Genomic DNA, 22,254 nt, shown 5'->3' with positions numbered 1-22,254 from the left:
CGAGGCCATGAGTACGTTATCAATCCCTTCCGATCGAGAATTCAGTGACTGCTTCCCAATGATTTCGGCTGATTCCTTTTCGCCCACATCGTGAGCCGCAAGCCGGCGACTCCGGCCTCATCTAGGTCATCCTCACCATGACCCCAGGTCCCGTCTCCGGTGGACCGTCGAACTCCACTCCACGACAGATCCGCTGACGCTGTCGCTTAGCTTGGAGGCCAGGCAATGGGGAGATCGATCCATGCTTGTTGTTTCAGTCTAAAGCCTGATAACTTTTTGACTTTTCAGTTAACTGGTAATTTTTGTTCATGGCAGGCAGAGGCAACTTAGAATACTATCATGAGGATTATGAGAGTCAAGGGTGAAGGGCCTCACGATCTACCATCTAAAGAGTCATCTTCAGGTGTGTATGCATCGGTACAATTAGGTTTAGTTTGAGTACTCTCTTTCTCTCTCTCTTCCTCTCCTAATGTGTGGTTTGATTTGTGATTGTATTTATCTTATAATAAAATCATAAATTTCATGCATGGAAGCAGCAGCAAGAGTTCTGTGATCACTCGGTCAAGGATGGTAAAATGATAATATGTAGTGCACATTCTTGCATTTAGTTTATATCATCTTAGTTTAAATTGTTGGATAAAACCATCATTATTTTATTTTCTTTAGAATCATATTTGCTTTATTGAAGTAGACGTTATTAGGAAAGCGAAGAGCACACTAGCATGTGCGCCTCTTTATTTGAAGATATTCTCTTGTAAATGAAGGAGATATCTTCGAACGCCTTGCTTCTTGCCATAATCTCATTGGTGGTTTGCCCATAATGCCACACTGAACAATCGTGGGTGTATTGATGACCCGGAACCAGTACTAATGGTTATCCCCTTACCACTGAGCAAATTCACCACCATCAAAAGTGCTAACTTTGTCCGAGGGTCCAGGATGCCAGCATGGTGAGTTGGTGACACTTGCTGCTCCTATGAAATCACACTAATGGCTCCTTGCGATCGACACAATCACAACCTTGCCATCGCATCATCTACGTCCAGCTTCACACAACCAGCAGGAGGATGGATCCAAGATGAGATCGTGACAAGTGACTTTGGGTCGAAGAATGCTAGAAGAAAATTTTCAAGGGGCCCTGAATTTTAGTTTCACCCCGGGCCCCCAAAATGTCAGGACCGGCCCTGGCACCGCAGGGAGATACTTTATGGATAGGACTATCATTTCATTACCGTACAAACTTAACAACAAGTGGGATCATTTTTTTAGAAAAGGAACAAGTGGGATCGTGAGCAAAACAAAGAAGTCATCGACGGATTTTGGATACTGCTCATCCAGGAGATCACAATCACAATGAATAGGAACAATTAGAAAACACTAAAAAGAGCATTGCACGTAACGGATTTCAAGGTCCCAACCAATTGAAATGAAGAGCAAGTACAGCATAGTGCACACATAGCACGATTAAACAACATCGGGAGCACCATGAGTGGCAGCGGCCGTGTCGTCGTCGACGCTGCCGACATGGGCCAGCAACGCCCAGAGGAGAGTTACCAGCTCCCCGCCCCGGGCAACGGCTTCCACGTGCTCGTCGATGTTGTCACAAGTAGCGGCGACGCTGACGATCATCTCCGTCCAGAAGCCGGCGAGGGCCTTCCACGCCACCTCCTCTCCTTCCGGCAGCTCAGCAAGCCGTTGCCCGAGCTCCGCGCCATCCTTGAGGACCTGGTGCTTGGACCGTGCCCTCAGCAGCTCCACCAGCCGCCGGTGCTCCGCTTCCGACGACGACACCGTAATGTCGTGGCCGGCGAGGACGCGCCCAGCATCCTTCTTGACAGCCTTATACAAGCTCCTGCACCACACGTGGTCGTCCGGAAGGAGCTTGGGACAACATGCCACCAAATAGGCGCAATATCGCGAGAGGTGAGTGGCGACGATCTCATGGTCGGAGGGAAGTTGCTCTCGTGATCTTGTCATTACAAGGATGCTTGTGGCAACGTGACACACGAGCATGGCATCGGCTGCGCCCTTGGCTTCATGGAATGTCCAGAGGAGGTCGCTGCCGACTTGCAGCTGTCGAGGTGTTGTGCCATTGTTTCTGAGCTTATTTCTTTGGTTCATTCTCACCACGTCGAGGACGGCGGCGTTCACTGCTCTTGGTATCTTCATCTTCAGGTCCGGCAGATGAAGGATACGTCGAAGAAGAGCAATTGGATTTCTACTTGGGTGGAGAACTAGGATTGAGCACTGGTACATCTTGTCCTCCCATCGATCCAAGAGCTTGCACCTGGTGTGCAGAACATGGCCAATGCATTTACGGATCGTCGGAGATTGCTGCCAAGAAGTATGCTTTACATAGCCACAAATCAGGGCTACTTTAGTCCAGTTGGAGCAGATGTAAGAAGCAATCTCCCTCGCTTCAACAAGCACACCTAGTGTCCCAAGTAGACACACTGGCAAAACATCAAACAACAATCTTCCAAAACTCACCTCTGCTTTGCTCTCACTCCTATACGTATATGTAGAACCGGATACAGGATGGCAGTGTAACGGATGACAATAAATCTGCTCATAATCTAGAGCACTGTAACCTCGGAAAGTCGTTACCAAAAAGGTGATGACAAATAAGCAGTAGCCGATGCTTGAGAGTGAAATAGATACACTCAAGAAGGGTAGCCAACTCTCTGAATAAGTGACTGAGAGATATGAAAAATAGTAATCATGAAGAAACGAAAGCTCATTTGTAATCAAGCCAAGAACCCTTTCATCATCACTATCCTCGAGCAACACATGCCGTATAAAGTTACTGGCTTTCGCAAAGCCAGCCTCATTAATTGTGTACCTTGCAAACCGACACCGTAGCATCTTGAACAATGCGAATGCAAGGCACAAATCTTTTGATCTCCAAAGCAATAATGTGTCATCCAACTGCCAAACTCTGTCGATGGTCAGTAAGCCATTGTTGATGTTCATCCCTGCCAGGCTGTAACCATGAGGTTGCTTCTCTACCAATACAGTGTCCTCTCCCATAACTATGAGTGGAGGAGGTACATCATGCTCACTTGTTGCCAACTCAGCATAATGGGTTCCTACTTGTAGCTTCTCCATGTATCCAACAATGAGGCGCGGATTGCGTCCAAACGCTAATGATCGCGAGGCCTTGTACCATGCATAGTACTTCAAAAGCAATTTGGACAAAATAAGAGCATATGGTAGTGCAAGGAGGAGAATATCTAGGAGAGAAAGCTGCCGATCTTGAGACCATTTGACATTATATCCATATGGCTCTAGACCTGATTCTATCATCATGTAGGCCAGGTAGGAAGTCCAGATTGCTTTAACAAGTTGCACTGCAGAGGGTGCAATGCTTCGACCTTCTCTAGAATCACTGGCCACTATTGTTGTGGCGTTGGCACCAACGATCTGAACAAGACCGATCCACAATATGACCAGGAAGACATGGCCGTCTGCTTCACAGTTTGATAATATGACTCGGTCGTGTTTTGGATAAACAGTGATGGTGTAAGGATTTGGGATGGTGGAGACGACATCAGATACAATGGGTAGGAACAAGGTGATGGCTCCTAGGTAGAGGAAGCGGATCAAAGGATGGTGGCGATAGTGATGCCCATAGGTGCCTAACCCGGCTATGACTGCCATCAAGATGGCATTAGTCACCAGGAGAGCATTGAGACGCAAGACCACCCATCTCACGTGCTTGATGAAGAAAGCCATTTCATCGGTGGAGCACACTTGGGTAGAATTTCCGCCCATTATATATGTTGACCTGATTGTCAAATTTGAACATTAGTACAAGTTGGTTGTCGAGGCAATTGTCTACTCCCTCCGTTTCAAAATAGATGACCCAAGTTGAGTCATTTATTTTGGAACGGAGGGAGTATACACCATCACAAATATGCAGCATTCGAAACCAGGGTAAGAGGATTTCTTATCACTATGAAGAAAGTTTACGGATTTGACCATAGTCAAATGACCATACGGGCTTAGCTTTCAAGAAAATCTGGTATTGTCACAAGTTCTAGAGGAACATCATTTCCATGTTTCATGAACAAGAAAATCTGGTATGTAATAAATTCGGAAGGACCATTTCCATGTTCTATGAAGAAACTTGAACACTTAACGATTTATACTTTCGGGTGAAGCGTGATTTTGCCTAATTTAGACCCAAAAAATACGTATCTACTGTACCAAAGCAAAGTTCTACAGGAGAACTTTCCTTTGGTACACCACCAGAAAAGTTTACAGATTTCGATGCAGATTAGAGGTGAAGATTAGAAGTTACCTTTCAATCAAAAAGGGTAATATTGTCTTGTGTATCCAAATCAACCTATATTCAATAAATTTGATCTGCAGGTTTATATGGTGATAGCCTTTTTAAGTAACTTTAAGGTTCCTGTAAACTTTTAAGGGTGATGTACCCAAAGCAGAGCTCCATCTAGAAAAATTATGCTTGATATAAGAAATAAATAAATAAAGCCTAGTTAGGATTTAGAAACTCACACAAGCGGGCGCGCGATTGAGGGCACCAAGATTTGCAGCCCCGTGGTGCGCAGCCTGGGAGTACTATATTTATGTCCTGGCTGAGATGACCTACGTGGGGAGGATATTTAATTAGCTTGCCAAAGGAGGAGTATATATAGGCGATGCTCTTCATGGATGTTGCTGAATGTGTCTTGAGAATATATGCTCCATGGGGAGTAGTACCTTGCTTGTTTCAGCTCTCGAGTATCGGATTGAGAGCCACTTCCTTCTTCTTTTGAGTAACTAAAGCTCAGTTTCCAGCTTATTAGGCTGCTTTGCTTTGCTGCCGGACATGCTGCGTTGAATCTTTCTTTTTTTGGCGTGTCGTTAAGGGAAAAAAAGGAATGGTACGGTGTTCCTTGCTTGTGCCGGTTGGACTGCGAGCTGCCATTTTGGTACGAGAGGTTAGTGCTCGATGTCAGGTGGAAGCGTTCCTATTCTCTTTAGAGAGCTGCGTGGTGTATATTTATATTGGGCAAAATAGCCTTGTCGTGGCGTACAAGATGATGGACATGTCCAGCATCTTTAGCAGATCCTGCAAATCAGACCGTCCATTATAATAACCGTCGGTTTGTGAGATCCATCCCGTAAACCTGGTCTGAACAGATACTCCAAATTCTGTTGTCCCGTAAAATATCTTATGGGATCCCCATCCGCGAGCCCAATTCCTCTATCTCTATGGGATTTCACCCTATTTTGAAGGATCCCCTTTCCTTTGACGGGAGGGAAATTTCGGCCCTAACCGTTTTCCTCGCAGCCGAATCCATGGTTTGCCGAGCTCGATTCCGGCCAAATCTCACCGCCGCCGTGGCCGCACGCGAGCTGCCGCATGTCTCCGCCGCCGCCGTCGCCCGCAAGCTACTGCTGCTGGTGTCGCCACCACGAGATAGCTAGCTAGCTAGCTGCCGCTGCATCACGAGCGAGCTAGCTAGCTAGCAACCGGTGTGCCGCTGCTGCGAGCAAGCTAGCTAGAAGTCGTTGCCCGCCGCCGCGAGCGAGCTAGCTAGCAGCCGCTACGCCGATGCCGTCGCCGTCGCGAGCTAGCTAGCTGCTGCCGCTGCCGCGAACTGCTATCTGCTCGTCGTGTCCTCCCCCGTGGTCCTCGTCTTGCTCCATGGCGACGCACGCGGATCCAATTATAATTTAACGTTCACTTTTTAGGGGTATTTGTGCAATTTCACCAGGACCATAAAATATTTTACGGGATCTGTTCTGATGGAACAAAAGTCATACCGTAAAAATGCGAAAAAACATTTTGCGGTATCCTTTAAACCGATTTTTGCGGGACGGGTATACGGGATCTGCTAGAGATATTCAGATGAGAGTACAACAAGTATGTCTAATATGCTCCCTTAATCCCAACTATCCTAAATTAAGATTCCTCCTGAACTTTTCAAATGGCTTGACCGCCAGGGCTTTAGTGAAACCATCCGCGACTTGTTCTGAAACCATCCGCGACTTGTTCTTTGGAAGGATTGAACCGTATGTCCAACTTTTTTGCTGCAACTCTTTCACGTTAAAAAATATTAATTTTAATATGTTTTGTTCTTCATGAAAGACTGGATTAGCGGAAAGATAAGTTACTCCCATGTTATCACACCATAGATAGGAGATACGATTTTGCTTAATTCCCAACTCATGTTGCAATGATTTCCATGATTTCAGAAATGGCATTTGCTAAATATTTGTATTCAACTTCTGTACTTGACCTTTACACTGTAGCTAGTTTTCTCACACTCGAGGAAATAAGAACCAAAGTATACTGCAAAGCCGCCAGCTGACTTTCTATCATCACTATATCCTGCCTAGTCAACATCAGAAAAGACACTAACAAGAGTAGAATTAGAGCGTCTGAACGAAAGACCCAAACTCATAGTATGTTTTACATATCATATAATTCTTTTAACAACTGTCCACTGTAGTCATAGGTGCATGCAAATACCGACAAACCTTGTTGATAGCAAAGTATATGTATGGCCGTGTCAGTGTCAAGTACTGTAGAGCTCCCACATCACTCCTATATTTTGTGTTTTCTTCTTCCTTGAGTGGCTCCCCTTCAAATTAATGCTGAGAGTTTTTCTGAAGAGGACAGCCGGGTGGGTGAAGGCTTGAGTCTCTTATCCCCATGCGAGCTAGAAGTTCAGTAGCATATTTTTCCTGGTTCAGTACTATGCCATCTTGAATCTTCCTAACTTCAATCCCTAGGAAGAAGTGTAGATCACCAAGATCTTTCAAGGAAAACTCTAAACTTAAATCATGCAAAAGAGCATTAGTAGCACTTTGTGAAGAACTTTAGCCACAACACATCTTGGAAACTTTTGTTCAAGAACAGAATAGTAAGTAGTGTAATTAATTTGAGAAGAATGTGCTCCAAAAACGTTGTGTATCCCTCACATATATTATTAAATACATTGTCAAATTTGTACACGGGTGCTCTAGAAACAAGTATATTGCACTCTAGAATTTTCTACAGATATATGTTTCTAACCATATAATAGAACCACTATTACAATGTTTGTGAAACCATATGTTTTGGAGATATCTGACACACATATGTATAAACTACATAAATTAGACAACTATAAAAAAATAAAAAATTGTTAGAAAGCATGAATTAAATTCAGCACAACACTTAAGTATTTTTCAATGACATACAATACAAACATATAATAAATAATTATATAATATTGTTAAGTATGCCAATAAGCAATTAAAAAATTTACTCCTTCCATTAAAAAAAGTATACTCTTTAACACAACAGTATATTAAGTATAAACTTTTAGTATAAAATATGTATGTATCAAGAGAAGCGGGGCAATATGAGAAACTAAAATTATTTTTTTGAGATCTGTACACCCAAACTTGAAATGTTGGCTCCACCACTGCGGGAGGGGCTGCTCGAGGTCGATTGACCTCGACCACCTCCCTGCTGGTATGAGAAACGTGCGCAAATGCATTCACTACCTGGACGAGAGGGATGCTCGGGACTTGTCCATGATCCAAGCAGAGGACGTAGATCAGCGTCGGTACAGCCGGGATAACCACTGTGCCTTTGGGTGGCCTCCGCTTGACCACCATTTGTATGTGGCAAGGCCGGAGTACCTGTCCTCGTACTCACCGCCCATTTGGTGTTTCCCGTAGGAAGTTTAGTTGCTCTGCATACACTCTTTTCCGATAAACTATGGTTATGAATTCCGTCGAAAGCCTGTAAACTGGGGTTTTGTATTATGCCCAAACAGTGATTAGTTAATCAGCACGATTCTCTTTTGTTGCTGCGATTTCTTCTCGCCTAATGCTCCGTCTCGGCCGTAAGGGCTCTAGTATTGCTCTGTCCGAGCACTCTATTAGCTCAGGGTGTGCATTCGTTTTTTTTTGTTTGATTCGGTTCGATTTATATGGTTTATGGGTTATATTGTTTTATTATACGTAGATGCAGTTCGGTTTTGATAATAACAATTTACTTTCGGTTCGGTTTCGGTTATAACCATATTAAGTAAAATTGACACACATTTTTTAGTCAACACTTAATTTCCCCGCGTGTAAATACATGATATACTCCCCCGTTCCTAAATATAAGTCTTTTCACATATTTCAACGCGGATTCCAATGCGGTCCGCATTGTATACTTTAAAAAACTTATATTTAGGAACGGATAGAGTATATCGTAATGAGGAAAAATCAATTACAAAAGGATAAAGAATGGACAGTCAGGCTAATCATGTAAACGCAAAACACTATATGGGCTAGAAAGTACTATACTATAGCTGTCCACTACACTTTTCGACAAAGAAAAATCAATTTCGGTTAATTTGGTTTAATCAAATGGTTTTTGAGTATGTAACAAAAAAATGAAATGCAAATGCTTTTCATATTTCAAAACTGAAACCACACCTAGAAAACTAAAATTTTTGTCTATTTGTCTTTCGGTTTTCGGTTCGGTATGCACACCCTGAAGTATTACCTCCATCCTAAAAAGCTTGTCTTATATTTATCTAGATACAGATGTATCTAACACTAAAACGTTTCTAGATATATATATATGTATGTATCTAGACAAATTTAAGAGCATCTACATCCACGGGTAGAAAATCCGACCCCTCAAAAGCCCGCGGGCGCTACCGGGCACGTCCGTGGACAGTTACCGGTCAGGCCTCAAATTTCCTCATCTGTATTTGGATACCTTATACTGCTAACCTTAAATCCATACAAAAGCATGCAAATGATGGAGTCCACGCACTACGTAGATCAAATAACCTATACTATCCTAATCCTCATCGGAGATGTCCACTATCTCCGTGCCCGGCACCGGGTATTTGGGAGGCAGCAGCATCTCCGGCTCCTCTGGCTCCTCCACGTCCATCTCTGCTTCGACCTCGTCGAAGAGCGCGTTGGTCGTCGCCCGTTCCTGCCGGATGAACTGCCGATTGGCCTTCACATAGCGGCTTGGCTAGAGCATCGCCGGTAGCTAGCGGTACCGCACATTTTTTTCATTTTGCAACACCATGTCGAACAGTTTCACCGCCCGCACCTATTCCACCTTGGTCATGTCGTCCCAAGTGTTGTCACTACCGCTTCAAACCCCGGGTCGAAACAACGTTGTCCTCAAAAACCACAGTCTAGCCCATCTGAGCCCGTGCACCAGGTGCGTGGAGAGCAAGCCGCCGTCCCAAGAGCGACGTGGACCCTTAAATTGTCTGCATCTATCTGGACCGAGTGGTTCGGACGCATTTTACCATCCAATGCGACACCCCATCCGTCGCGGACCGGTCCAAACGTCCAATTTCTCATAAACCAGAAGCAACCGGGAGCTTTGCGGGCGTCCGGACCGCTCCCATGTAAGTGTCCAACACTCAAGTCCCACCCAAAACCCTCATGTGTTATCGTTCCAACGGATGCACCACTTCTCGAGCTGCATTTATGCCGGTCCAAAGCTGCAGCTGCCGGAATTGATGCCACCCACCTCCGCACAAAGCCCCGGCCACACGTACAAGGTCATCGTCAATTTAGCTATTTTTTTAGTTTTACTTATTTCATCCAGTTTCATGTAAAAATTGTCTAAGTTTGAGTTTTCTTAAATTTACATCAACTTTATTTTTTTTGTTAAATTATATTTGAAATGTGACCGGACATTTGTGGCTAGCCTTGGATCACCGGTGTCCATATCAACATCCGGACACCTGTCTGAACCGGCCCAGAGATGAACGTCATGTCCGTTTCAGGGGTCTGTGTTGACGATGCCTTAATAGAGAGCTTAGGGCATTTCTAACCGATCCCCTAAAAATAGTTGAGTATCCAGTGGATAAATCCTTAGTGGGGTATACTGACTTATTCACTAAGTTTGGATGGACCTAGCGGATCTCCTATATATATTAGAGTAAAACTTACTTTTGGCTTACACATTTTGTCAAACACATGCTATGCGCCCCGCGACGATGGTGACCAAGCCGGCAGTGGACGGGGTGGTGGTGGCGATGAAGGGCCACCCGGCTCTGATACCCGCTGATGAGTGATATTTTGCACTCATCCACCTCTGTTTAAACCAAGATATTTCATTTAAAAAGATCTATTCACTCCGATATTGTTACTAATGACTAATGAATGTAAAGGATTCCACAAATCTTCTCTTTGATGTGTTTCCACGGAAAATGCGCTAAAAAGGAAAGAAATCGCGTGTGAGAATGGAAAGGAAGGAGAATGGAAGAACAAGGAATCAACAAGAGTCGTCTGCGCGAAGGCAGAGCAAAAGACGACGTTCCATACGGGCACCCGCGCCCGTATGCGCGGCCGTATGGTGTGGAAACCGAAAATGAACGTCCACCTGTCCAATTTTATGGGATTTAAAGTTTCCGGATGGATTTGCTTCCAACATATCAAGATGTACATGTGCTGATGGTCAAGGTACAAGGCCTAAAAACACATGTTTGTCACATTCTTCTGCAAAGTGTCTTACATGCTGGCATGAGAGGATTTTTGGACAATGATATATATAACAAGCAATAGATGAGTTAGGTAAGTTTTTTAGGGAACTATGCAGCAAAACTATTAATAGGGATGTGTTGGCTGAAATGGATAAAGAAATCCCTGTAATTTTATGAAAGCTTGAGAAAAGCCCCCCCCCTACTTTCTTTGATGTGTTGGTGCACCTTGCTGTAAATTTACCTGAAGAGACATTGCTTCGAGGTCCCGTACAATATGGTTGGATGTACCCACTTGAAAGAAGGCTATATACTTTAAAGCACTATGTGAGGAATAAGGCACGACTAGAAGGTTCGATTGCTGAAGCATATGTTGCGGATGAGTGCCTCGCATTTTGCTCCAAGTACATGGGTGGTGTTGAAACAATATTTAATCGGAACCCAAGAAATATAGGTCTTTCAGATAAAGAAGCCTACGGTGTTGACATTTCTGGACATGGAGTTAATTTTACTTCAGGATTTGATTATGAATATGTACTTGAGAAAAAAGAATTTGATCAGATGGTGTGGTATGTGTTGAAAAATTGTGATCAAGCTAAGAAATATATCAAGTATGTTGAACTAACTTATGATGCATTTGTGTTATACTTATGTGATCTATTGACTAATATGTTTTACTATACAGAATATTCAGAGATGTGTTAAAGAGAAAACGGGTGCCAGACAGTGATAAGGATGCGGGATGAGGTTGGTCAAGAGGTGCCGTCCAAGTGGAGTCATGACTGAAGGTGAACATGACCGTAAGCTCATAATTTTTTTATGGAACCTTGAAAGAGATCATTCAGTTAGACTACAACTTGGACGGCAGGTCAGTTGTTTTGTTTAAATGTGACTGGTTTAAACTTGATGGAAAGAAGACTGAGCTTAAAAATAATGGTTTTTTCGAAAGCATAAATGTTGGAAGTATGTGGTACAAGGACGATTCTTTGATTCTGGCTACGCAGGCTAGAAAGGTCTTTTATTTGCCCGACACAAAGTATGGGACGAATTGGCAAGTTGTGCAAACATTGAATATAGGCATCCCTTCAATATTAGATGGCATTATTTGTTTATTAAGAGATGGCACCTTTTTTATCATGGCATTTTTTCTTTTGGGTTCACATGTCATTTTTTTTGTTGATGGCACGTTTTATCCTAAAGACACATGGGCTGATTTTCTGGCCTAGGATAGGCTATGCTGACTGGGCTCGATCGACAGGACATAAACATTCACAGGGTGATCCTTCTTCTGGTAGCGAACTAAAACGTTCGATGGGAAAGGAGGGATCGGGCGAACGATCCAAGACCACCTTCGTTGGCGATCGATCGCCAGATATTGACGTCCTTTTTTATTGACTTCTAGAGTACCAATTCAACATCATTAGATTCAACCTAAAATATTTTTTCATATAGCGTGTATTGACGGTGTAGAAGTTACCAATATGAGTTTATGTTCCCTTGGCAAAAATTACAAACATTTCAGCTCACTGCGACATACTCCCTCAGTCCCAAAATAAGTGTCGGTGATTTAGTGCAAAGTTGTACTAAACAGCGACAATTATTTTGGGACGGAGGGAGTATATATGAACACAACTATTTTTTTTCTCCAGGGCTTATAAAGTAAAAAAATCAACCGCTCTGCTAGATCATCTTACATTACAGTCTTAGTCTTACAAGGTTTTTTCATGACTTTTGGGAAGTTCTACTCCGTCAAATTCTCAAACAGGTTCTGTGGTAACTACTGATAGAAAATCCTCCTGGCTACCTGACATCATAAATATAAATAATTTCTCTACAAACTTGATTAGAGTTTGTGAAGTTTGACGTTCACAAAAATTAATATGCACTATATTATGGATGGAGATAATATAATTTTTATAATAGCATTTTTTAAGGTGTGCTCGTTCCTGCGCAGTTGCCACTAGTTTGGCTGCCAAGAGGTCTAGGAGGGTTTGTTACTCGGGTTATTAGGTGTAGGGATGAAAATAGAGCAAAATCAAAATGTTATTACTTTTTTTTTGTAATTTTTAGGGGCAACCAAAACCGATGAAGAAAGCTAAAAAAGTATGGAACTAAATACTACTGAAAACAAACATAGAGCAAATACGATGCAGACATGGATACGAAATCAAGTTTGTGAAGTTTGACGTTCATGAAAAGTATTGACATCCACATCCTATGTCTTTGATTTCACGGCAAAATTCGTGCAAGCATTTTCTTTTGTCTTTTTGTCTTTTTCTTTCTAGTTTAATTGAGTCACTTAGATGTGCAATAACTTGAGCATGTCTAGATGTGCCCTAAACAGGACCTAAATAGAAAGTATGGGCTGGGCTGAAGTGGGCTATACAATTTTGTTTTTTATTGGGCAATTTATGTATGTCCAGATACTGAAATTCCATTTTTTTAGGAGTTCCACCAGAAAATACAATTATATTTCTTTTCGTTTCTATGAGAAGGTTTTCATTTCCATCTTTTTTTTTAAATTTGCATTTCATAATTGCATTTCATTTATTACAATTTTTGATAATATATGGGAAGTTTATGTTTTGTTTACATCTCTGGTTGCGTGTGTGGCTCCTTCCTTCATTTGCTTCCTATCCTATCCTATATATTCAAGAAGTTCATTCCCACTGTCTCATTTATCTTAACATGCAACCTGTCCATCTCATCACATATGCCACATACATACCATATTTCATTTAAATGCACATGCAAGTCATCCACATCAAGCGCATACATGCAACAAATCAACGTTTCACTTTTCACTTTCCATCACATGCACAGTCTACACATCATCAAGCATCATGCAACCATTCAAGTTTCCACTTTCCACCGCATGCAAGCCCTCCACAACATCAAGCACATCCATTTCATTAATTTTTATTTTTATTTTCAACAATAAATAATTGAAGTTGAATTTTACAAGACAATATAACATGCATCCACCCTCCATTTACCTCTAGGCTAAATATGGTGCGGTACAGTACTCATATATTCTAAATTTATTTTAGATAAGTTCATTGCTAAAAAATATCGTAGCAATGCATGGGACGTTATCTAGTTTTCTAAGAAGTGCATTACTCAGCTGAAATCAATTATACAAAAATTCTGGTGGACAGGAATGCAGTATGATAACTCGAAAAGGCGCATTCGTTTGGTCTAAAACTTGCAGGTCTAAGATAGAGGGATGACTGGGAATTAAAGATCTAATTGTACTAAATGAAAGCCTTCTTATATCCTCCGCCTAGATAATTTATACGAAATATGGAAGTACGATTTGTCGAGTCCTCAAGGCTAAGTGTTTTCATAACAATTCTTTCTAGAAACCGAAAGGTAACTGTCCTCCTGCTTACCACATTTCAGTCTTGAATAATAAGATCAGTTTAGTGCTAATTGCACTATCCAAATTGCTAACAACAAGTCTAATATTTAGAATACCATGTGGTATCCTTTTTGCGAACACATTCGTAGTCATATTAATATCCAGGATAAAAATTACTCGTATCCTAACACTAGTTCAAAACTTTGGCTTCCCAATTGGAAATCTTGGAACTTGTCAAGCTAACTGTAATTTGCTTCCATTCCTATCTTTTTGATTAATCATGATGACATAGTTGTTTGGAAACATCCACCCAATGTTATTTGTTCATCGGGAAGTGCTTATTAAAATTTGACTTCTCTCTTGCTTAGACAAATCCGGCTACCAATGTAGTTTTAAGGAATCACCAAGAAATGTAACTTTGGCAGCCTAGAAGTGCAAGCATATCCCTCCCAGGGTCAAACTTTTGGTTTGAGTCTCTTAAGGAAGGTTATTACAACTGGACAAAGAGGCATGACCCATTCAAAACACAATGATGTTCATTGGAAAAGATGTAACCAAATGGAAGATGACATACATCTTTTCTTCTCTTTTCAATATGCAAAGGTTGCTTTTGTTTCTATTTTATGTCTAAGGGTTGATGGACTTCTTCAACAAGGATGTACAACCATTCCAGATACTATCGATCAGTTCCTCCGCACTTGTTACCAAGAGCGAACTCTAGAGTTTATTCTTACGGTGTTGTGGATGGTTTGGAAATACATAAACAATCCAAGCATACAAATCCTTTGTGGATCATACATGGAGAGAATGCATTTCTAGCAATTGAAGAGCCAAACAAGCAACCCGAAAGACTTGCTGAGGGAAGACCCTCCTTATAAAATCATTTATTCTATTGACAGGACAAGGATCCTAAAAGGGCCGTGGAACATGCAAAACTCTGCCATTTCTCCTCCTGCATGTTCTACCAAGATTGCAGGACTTGGGTCTTCATATGTGCACTTCGTCATCTCGAACACACAACAACTTTTTGTGCAGGCATAATCACTCATGGAGAGCGCTCTTTAGGCACAGACTCTTGCTTTGGATCTTGTGTCCATGGTCTCCTCCAAGCTCTGGCTTCATCAACATGCAAATTACTCGGCATATAAGGAAACTGTTGCCATGATGGCATCGATAAGAAAACTAAAAGAAAAGCCAGGACATTGGAGTATCAGACCAAGCTTATAGAGGTTCATACTGAGAACTGAAGGGGTTGACAATTGGGAATACAAAATCAAAAGAGAAAAGAAATAAAAATACCCATAGATAAGCTTAAGATGCTACCTATTCAACTCCTCGACGCACCTGCATGTACACTCGTTGTAGTGAAGGTCACTATTTAGCCTATTGTCGAACTAAGGATGCTCTATATAATCCAGTTATGCACAATGTTAAAGTTTTGGTAGTAGATTTTCTTTTATAAATGAAATTCAGAGTGTACACAGAAAATAGACAAACTAGCAAAGAGCAACACACCTTAAAAAAATCATACAAGGCGCCGATTTTAGTTTTTTCTGGTCAAACCACTGGTCTTGTTAGGTTTAAAATTATGATTTCGTTTACTTTAAGGTAAGCTTTAGTCCCTCACAAAGAAAGGGCGAACTAAAAAGAGTTAGCCCTGTTCTACTCCGTTCTAACTCGACCAAAAAACATGGTGGGCCATTTCCATTGTTCACGGACCGACGTTGTAGACCAGGGAAGCGAACAAACAACTGCATACCATGTTTTTTCTCATTGGCATTGATGTGTACCATTTTATGCTCATTTTTTCTTTTGAATCTTTTTTTACAAGAAACAATTTAGTTTTATTCCAGCATTGGCTCATGGAGCCGTTGGTCATAACTACTGTTGCATGTATTGGCTCGTTGCGACTCTATTTCTTAAAACCGAAAGTGATGTTCTAATCCCAAACTCACATGAGCTCGGGTGAACAGTAAAAAAATAAAAATAAAAATAATTCCAATTTTTTTTGGTACGGAACTTTGACAAATGTTCTGATAACTTGCAAAATTTTATCATCAAATGACATTCATGTAAAATGTGGCAAAAAAAATACAAATTGATGCTCCAAAATGCGTTTGAAAATAAGATTTTGTGGCATCAATTTTTTGCCACATTCTACACCAACATCATATGGTTATGAATTATTTTGGCAAGCTATCAAACATTTGTTAAAGTTCTACACAAAAAAATTCAGAATTTTTAAAAATATTTTTGATTTTACTGTTCACCTGAGCCCATGTTAGCCGGGGATCAGAACAACTGCGTCCAAACTCTTAAAACAAACTATAATATCAAGAAACATAAAAAAAGTTAATAAGATGCACTATAAATTTTGTAACGATGGAGTAACTGAAAAACATAGACACCAAAGAATTCTGAGCGAGCGAAATACCTGTTTATTTTTCTGTTTTTTTACTTCATTTTTCAGTTTTAGTAGTTAATTTTATTTTTAAAAATTCATGAATATGATTTTTTTTTCACAAATTTCAAAAAACTATTGAAAATCTTAAAAGAAAGTTATCCCAAATTTTGAAAATTGTTCGTCAATTTGTGAAAATATATGCAAACTTAAAAAATGTCCATGAATTCACAAAGTATTCCTGAGTTTAAAAATGGTTATGAGTTTGAAAAACTGTTTGTGAATTATAAAATTTCATAAATTTGGAAAATGTTCACGAATTTGATTTTTTCATAAATTGATAAATGTTCACAAAATTTCAGAATGCTTACGAAATTGAAAAAGAGAAAAAGTAAAAGGGAAGACGAACAGAAACCACTGGAAAACAAGAAAGCCGCTTCTAAAACCTGCGCAAAACCACCGCTTGTTGCGTCTTTCTGCATAGCTGGGCCTTGGCGAATTTCCGACTTGTTTTGCTATACATATGAGTTGCTATACATATCCTGCTCCTGATCCCGCTTGGTGATCACCCGATATGTGTTGCTATACATATAAGTTGAGTGTTTCTAAAAAAACTATCAGTTGAGTGATTATAAAAAAAACATATCGATTGCGATGCAGTACGTCTCCCAGAACTTGTTTTTACGAGCTAGGAACGAGATGTGCTCTCTGTAGGTAGATCGTTGATTGTTGTGTTGTTGTATACAAACAAAAATAAAGGGCGAGAAATTCCTTTCTTTGACGGAAGTTGCAGAGAGTGAAGGAAGAAACCTGCGGCCAGACCCTGCCATCCATGTGCAACGTTGCCATAAGCCTCTCTTCTACCTTCTGATCTACTAAAACAGGATCGTGCCAGTTCTATTCTGCAGCATACGGAGTTAATACGTACCAAGGTGTATTTGTAGCATAACTTTCAGTGTTCTTCTAGGCCGCGTATGACAAGTTTGTAAAAAAGTTCACATGTAAAAAGCTTACATTAGTAGTAACCTTCACACAGCACAACTTTATCATTTCATTCCCGTGCAAAATTAGCAACAACAAATAAGTCATCGACGAAATAGGAGGAAACAAAGGAAATTCCAATGAGATGACAGTCACAATAGCAACAATTAACGCACTCTTTAAGAACACTAGAAAGAGCATTACATTTACACGCAACAGCTTGCAAGGTACCAACCAAATGAAATGAAGAGCAAATACTACTGCATAACATAACACGCTTAAACAGCATCGGGAGCACCATGAGTTGCAGCGGCATCGGCGGTGTCGACGTGGACGCTCCCGACATGGGCGAGCAGCGCCCAGAGGAGCGTCACCAGCTCCCCGCCCCGGGCGACGGCCTCCGCGTGCTCGTCGATATTGTCACAAGCAGCGGCGACAGAGACGACTGTCTCCGACCAGAACTCCGCGAGGGCTTTCCATGCCACCTCCTCTCCTTCCGGCAGCTCCGCCAGCCGCCGCCCGAGCTCCCCGCCATCCTTGAGCACATGGTGCTTCGACTGCCCGCTCAACAGCTTGAACAGCTGCTGATGCTCTTCTTCGGGCGTTGCCGTCGACACCTGATCGCCGCCGTCCCGGAGGACACGCGTGGCATCCTTCTTGACGGCCTCGTAGATGCTCCTGCACCACACGGCATCGTCGGGTAGTAGCTCTGGAGAATTGGCCACCAAGTAGGCGCAGTATTGTGACAAGTGAGTAGCGACGATCTCATGGTCAGAGAGAGGCTGCTTGTGGCCACGTGATCTCACTTCAAGGATGCTTGTGGCAATATGACACACAAGCATGGCATCGGATGTGCCCTTGGCTTCTTCGAATGACCAAAGGAGGTCGTCGTTGACTTGTAGCTGCAGAGGTGTTGTGCCATTGCTTCGGCGCTTGATTCTTTCGTACCTTCTCACCGTGTCAATGACGGCGGTTTTCACCGGTCTTGGCACCTTCTTCTTCTGGTCAGGCAGATGAAGGAGATGTCGAAGAAGAGCCACCGGGTTTCTCCTTGCGTGGAGCACTAGGATCGAGCACTGGTTCATCTTGTCCTCCCAATGCTTCATGATCTTGCATCTGGTACGTAGCACAAGGCCAACGCATTTACGGATCACCGAAGATTTCTGCCAAGAAGTATGCTTTACATAGCCACAAATCAGGGCTACTTTGGTCCAATTGGAGCTCATGTAAGAAGCGATCTCCCTCGCTTCAACAAGCACAACTAGTGCAACAAGTAGATATAGTGGCAAAAGGTCATAGAACAATTTTCCAAATTGCACATCTGCTCCACTCCCAGGCATATGTAGAGGATCAGATTCATGATGGCAATGCACTTGATGACAAATAATCTGCGCATAACTGAAACCTGGGATGGTAACTATGAAAATGATGATGGGGAACAAGCAGTAGCCGATACATGAGAGTGAGATAAATACACTCACTATGGGTAGCCAACTCTTTGCATATGAGACTGGGAGGGATGTATAATAATAATCATGAAGAAATGACAGCTCATGCGCAATCACCCCAAATACCCTTTCATCATCCTTATCCTCGAGCAACACATGGCGTCTAAAATTATTGGCTTTTGCAAAGTTAGTCTCACTAACTTTGTACCTTGCAAACTGACACCGCAATAGCTTATACATTGCAAATGAGAGGCATAGATCTTTGTGCTGGGTTGTCAGCCACGAATTTAGTGTGTCATCCAACAGCCAAACTTTGTCAATGGTCACTAAACCACTGTCGGCCATCCTTATCAAGTTGTAACCATGAGGTTGTTTCTCTACCAGCAAATTCTCCTCTCTCATAACTATAAGTGGAGGAGGTACATGCTCACTTGCTAGATTGGCATGGTGAAACATTCCATCATGCAATTGCTCCATGTATCCAACAATGAGACGAGGATTGCATCCAAGTGCTAATGATCTCTTGGCCTTGTACCATGCATAGTACTTGAAGATCAATTTGGCCAAGGTAAGAACATATGGTAGTAACAAAAGAACATACGGCAGTGCATGCCAGAAAATTCCCCCTTGCGGAGCAACCACAAAAGTTTGATAACAGTTGGTATATTCAGATGGATGTAGATATATATGATTGCATGGTGATGTAGGCGAGGTAGGAAGTCCATATTGCTTGAACAAGCTGCACTGCAGAGGGTGCAATGCTTCGACCCTCTCTATAATCGGCAGCAACTATTGCAGTGGCATTTGTACCAACCATCTGGACAAAACTAATCCACAGCATAACCAGGGGGACGTGTAAGAGTGCTTCACAGTTTGCTGTGATGACTATGTCCTTTACTGCGTAAAGGCTGATGTTGTAAGGATTCTGGATGGAAGACACGACATAGGAGACAATGGGTAGGAACAAGGTGGTGGCTCCTAGGTATATGAAGCGGATCAAAGGATGGTGTTGATAGCGATGCCGGTAGGCGCCTATCACAGCTATGACTGCCATCAAGATGGCGTTTGCCACAAGGAGAGCGTTAACACGGGATACCCCAATCCCCCTTCATGCTTGGAGAAGAACGCCAACTCATCTGAAGAGCAGTCTTGGGTAGTAGAATTTGTAGAATTCCGGGCCATGGTGTATATTGACCTAATTGTCAAATCTGAATATTAGTGAACAAGTTTTTATTGGGAAAATGTTTTAATACCATTGCCAAAATGCATCATGCCAATCAAAACTAAGGCAATAGTGTTCTCATCACTATATAATATATGACAAAACTCGACGGGTTTGACCATAGTGAAATGACTATGCTACTCTCTCCATTCCTAAATAAGTCGTTTTAGATATTCCAATACGAACTGCATACAAATGTTATAGATGTATTTTAGAGTGTAGATTCACTCATTTAGCTCTGTAGGCGGTCTATATTGGAATCTCTAAAAAGACTTAAATTTAGGAACGGATGGAGGCTAGGATGTTAGGATGTCCAAGAGGGACACTCCGACTGCTTGATGTGAAAATAAATAGACAAATAAATAAAGGGCAATTAGGATTTACCTCCCACCTCGGTGGCGGACGATTGAGCGGAGACTGCGGACGAAGACGTGCACTTCCTGCTCCTGCTCCTGCTCCCTGGGATGATGTTGCTGTATGAGTCGTGAGTCCTGACTCGCGAGTAATTTAGTCGTGAGAATGGATAGATTGCACAGGCTGCGCATGCTGCGCGGACGGTATTTAACATGCTTGCAAAGGCCTGGATATATGCTCCATGTGGAGTACGTAGTACCTTGCTTCTTTCAGCCGCAGAGTATGGGAATTCCGAATCGCTCCTTTCTCCTTAACACGCAAAGGTGGGCAACCGAAGATAAGTTTCCAGCTTATTAGCTCGCTTTGCTTTGCTACACGCGTGCCTGCTGCTTTGGATCTTTCCTGTTTTAGGTGCGCTAAAGTAAGCGACTGGTGGTCGCTATCTACAGTTAGATTGGTTCCTTGCTTTTGTCCTGGCCCCGGACTGTTGGCTTCCATTTTTAGATCGGGAGCGAGTGCTTCTTTCAGCTGGCTACCGGGCCGACTCTCTTCGTCGCCCGTTGCATGCACAAATAGCATCTCCCTAGGTGTGACGGAGATGGTAGATAAGATATAAAGGCATCTCTAAGTCGGACCCGTAAATCGCCCGCATCCGTTTAGGTTGCGCTGTCCAGGCCATCAGAGCTATCCAACGCGGCTCTGTATCGACCCGTGGGGCGGTTTGGACGTGATTTCTCCCGCAAACCGAAGACAAAAGTGAGGGAGGTTTGCGGGAGTTCGGACACGCGAAACGTACGAATCCGACACCTCGGCCCACCCAAAACCCTCCCCGGACCACGCGACTTCACCCTCCTCATTTTCTCTCCTTCCTTCTTTCTCTCTTGCCTTCGGTGCCGCTCCACCACCCCGGCCACCACGCCACACCCCTACTGGAACTCTGTGTCTCCATCACCTCCGGCGCTCCAGCAGGGCTCCCACCGCTTCTTCTCCGTCTCCGTTCAACCCTGTGTCCTCCAACCGCCCCGCCAGGTACCATCCTCTACAGTGCCCGGCAACTGTTCGATGAATTGCCGGTGCTGAAAATAGTTGTCCCTTCTTCTTTTTAGCAATGGATTCCAATTTGGAGTACATATACGACAATATGTTGAGTCGTTCAACGGCTCGTCGGACCAGGAGGAGTACTCCGATGAGACGGCGATGATCTTGGCGGTCCTTGAAGACACGGAGCGTGTGGAGGAGCATGTTCTCAATTTCAAGGGCTCGATCAAGGGTCATCGGGTGCTCAACCGTAACAGGGTGTGCGGGCATTTGACACTGATGGCCGACTACTTATCCCTCGATGCACTATTCTCTGACCATTTTCGCCGGCATTTTCGGATGCGCAAGACTGTCTTCGATCATTTGTACCATGGCGTCGGGTCCTACGATGACTACTTCATCCTGAAGAAGGACACCATGGGAACGATTGGCTTGTCTGGTTACCAGAAGTGCACGGCCGCACTCCGGATGCTTTCATATGGCACGGCCGCTGATTCGTGGGACGAGTACCTACGGATGTCTGAGAGCACATGCGTAGATGCCATGGTCAGGTTTGCAACTGCCGTGGTCGAGGTGTTCGGACCTTAGTACCTAAGAGAACCAATTGTAGTAGACACCGAGAGGCCCTTGACAATCTCAGAAGTAAGAGGGTGGTCAGGTTTGCTTGGATCGCTTGGCTGCATGCATTGGAAATGGAAGAACTGCCCGAAAGCTTTACAAGTGCAATATCAAGGTCATGTTAAGAAGCCCACCATCATTCTTGAAGCAGTTGCATCACATGATCTTTGGATTTGGCACACTTTCTTTTGCATGCCCGGGTCTCACAATGACATCAATGTGCTGCAACGATCGTCGTTGTTTGCCAGGCTGAGTCAAGGAAAAGCTTCTCCTTGCCACTATACTGTCAATGGACATGAGTACAACATGGGCTACTGTCTGGTTGACGGTATCTATCCTCCCTGGGCTACTTTTTTCAGCACCATCTCAAATCT

At 42.9% G+C, this 22,254-nt stretch overlaps 3 protein-coding genes across 4 annotated transcripts; 1 reads left to right on the top strand and 2 right to left on the bottom strand.

The window, feature by feature from the left end:
* Nucleotides 1-1,405: 1,405 nt before the first annotated feature.
* LOC141021953 (uncharacterized) lies at nt 1,406-4,589 on the bottom strand. Its single transcript, XM_073497823.1, has 2 exons — nt 4,522-4,589; nt 1,406-3,787 (listed from the first exon to the last, which is right to left on the bottom strand). Exon 2 carries the CDS (start codon nt 3,772-3,774, stop codon nt 1,465-1,467), a length of 2,310 nt encoding a protein of 769 aa, XP_073353924.1. The 5' UTR covers nt 3,775-3,787; nt 4,522-4,589; the 3' UTR covers nt 1,406-1,464.
* A 12,727-nt stretch (nt 4,590-17,316) lies between these two features.
* Nucleotides 17,317-20,416, bottom strand: LOC109761944 (uncharacterized). Of its 2 annotated transcripts, none has more exons than XM_045229663.1 (2): nt 20,255-20,416; nt 17,317-19,843 (listed from the first exon to the last, which is right to left on the bottom strand). In XM_045229663.1, exon 2 carries the CDS (start codon nt 19,123-19,125, stop codon nt 17,479-17,481), a length of 1,647 nt encoding a protein of 548 aa, XP_045085598.1. In that variant the 5' UTR covers nt 19,126-19,843; nt 20,255-20,416; the 3' UTR covers nt 17,317-17,478. The 2 variants fall into 2 exon arrangements, with proteins under 2 accessions (XP_045085598.1, XP_020176344.2); XM_020320755.3 differs by having other exon boundaries at nt 17,317-18,316.
* Nucleotides 20,417-21,421: 1,005 nt separating this feature from the next.
* LOC109761945 (uncharacterized) lies at nt 21,422-21,850 on the top strand. Its single transcript, XM_020320756.1, has one exon. It carries the CDS (start codon nt 21,422-21,424, stop codon nt 21,848-21,850), a length of 429 nt encoding a protein of 142 aa, XP_020176345.1.
* The last annotated feature ends 404 nt before the right edge of the window (nt 21,851-22,254 follow it).

Source organism: Aegilops tauschii, chromosome 1, assembly GCF_002575655.3.
Source record: "Aegilops tauschii subsp. strangulata cultivar AL8/78 chromosome 1, Aet v6.0, whole genome shotgun sequence".
Classification (NCBI taxonomy): domain Eukaryota; kingdom Viridiplantae; phylum Streptophyta; class Magnoliopsida; order Poales; family Poaceae; genus Aegilops; species Aegilops tauschii.
The sequence above is the reverse complement of the archived record's forward strand: the minus strand, read 5'-3'. Positions and strand labels throughout refer to the sequence as shown.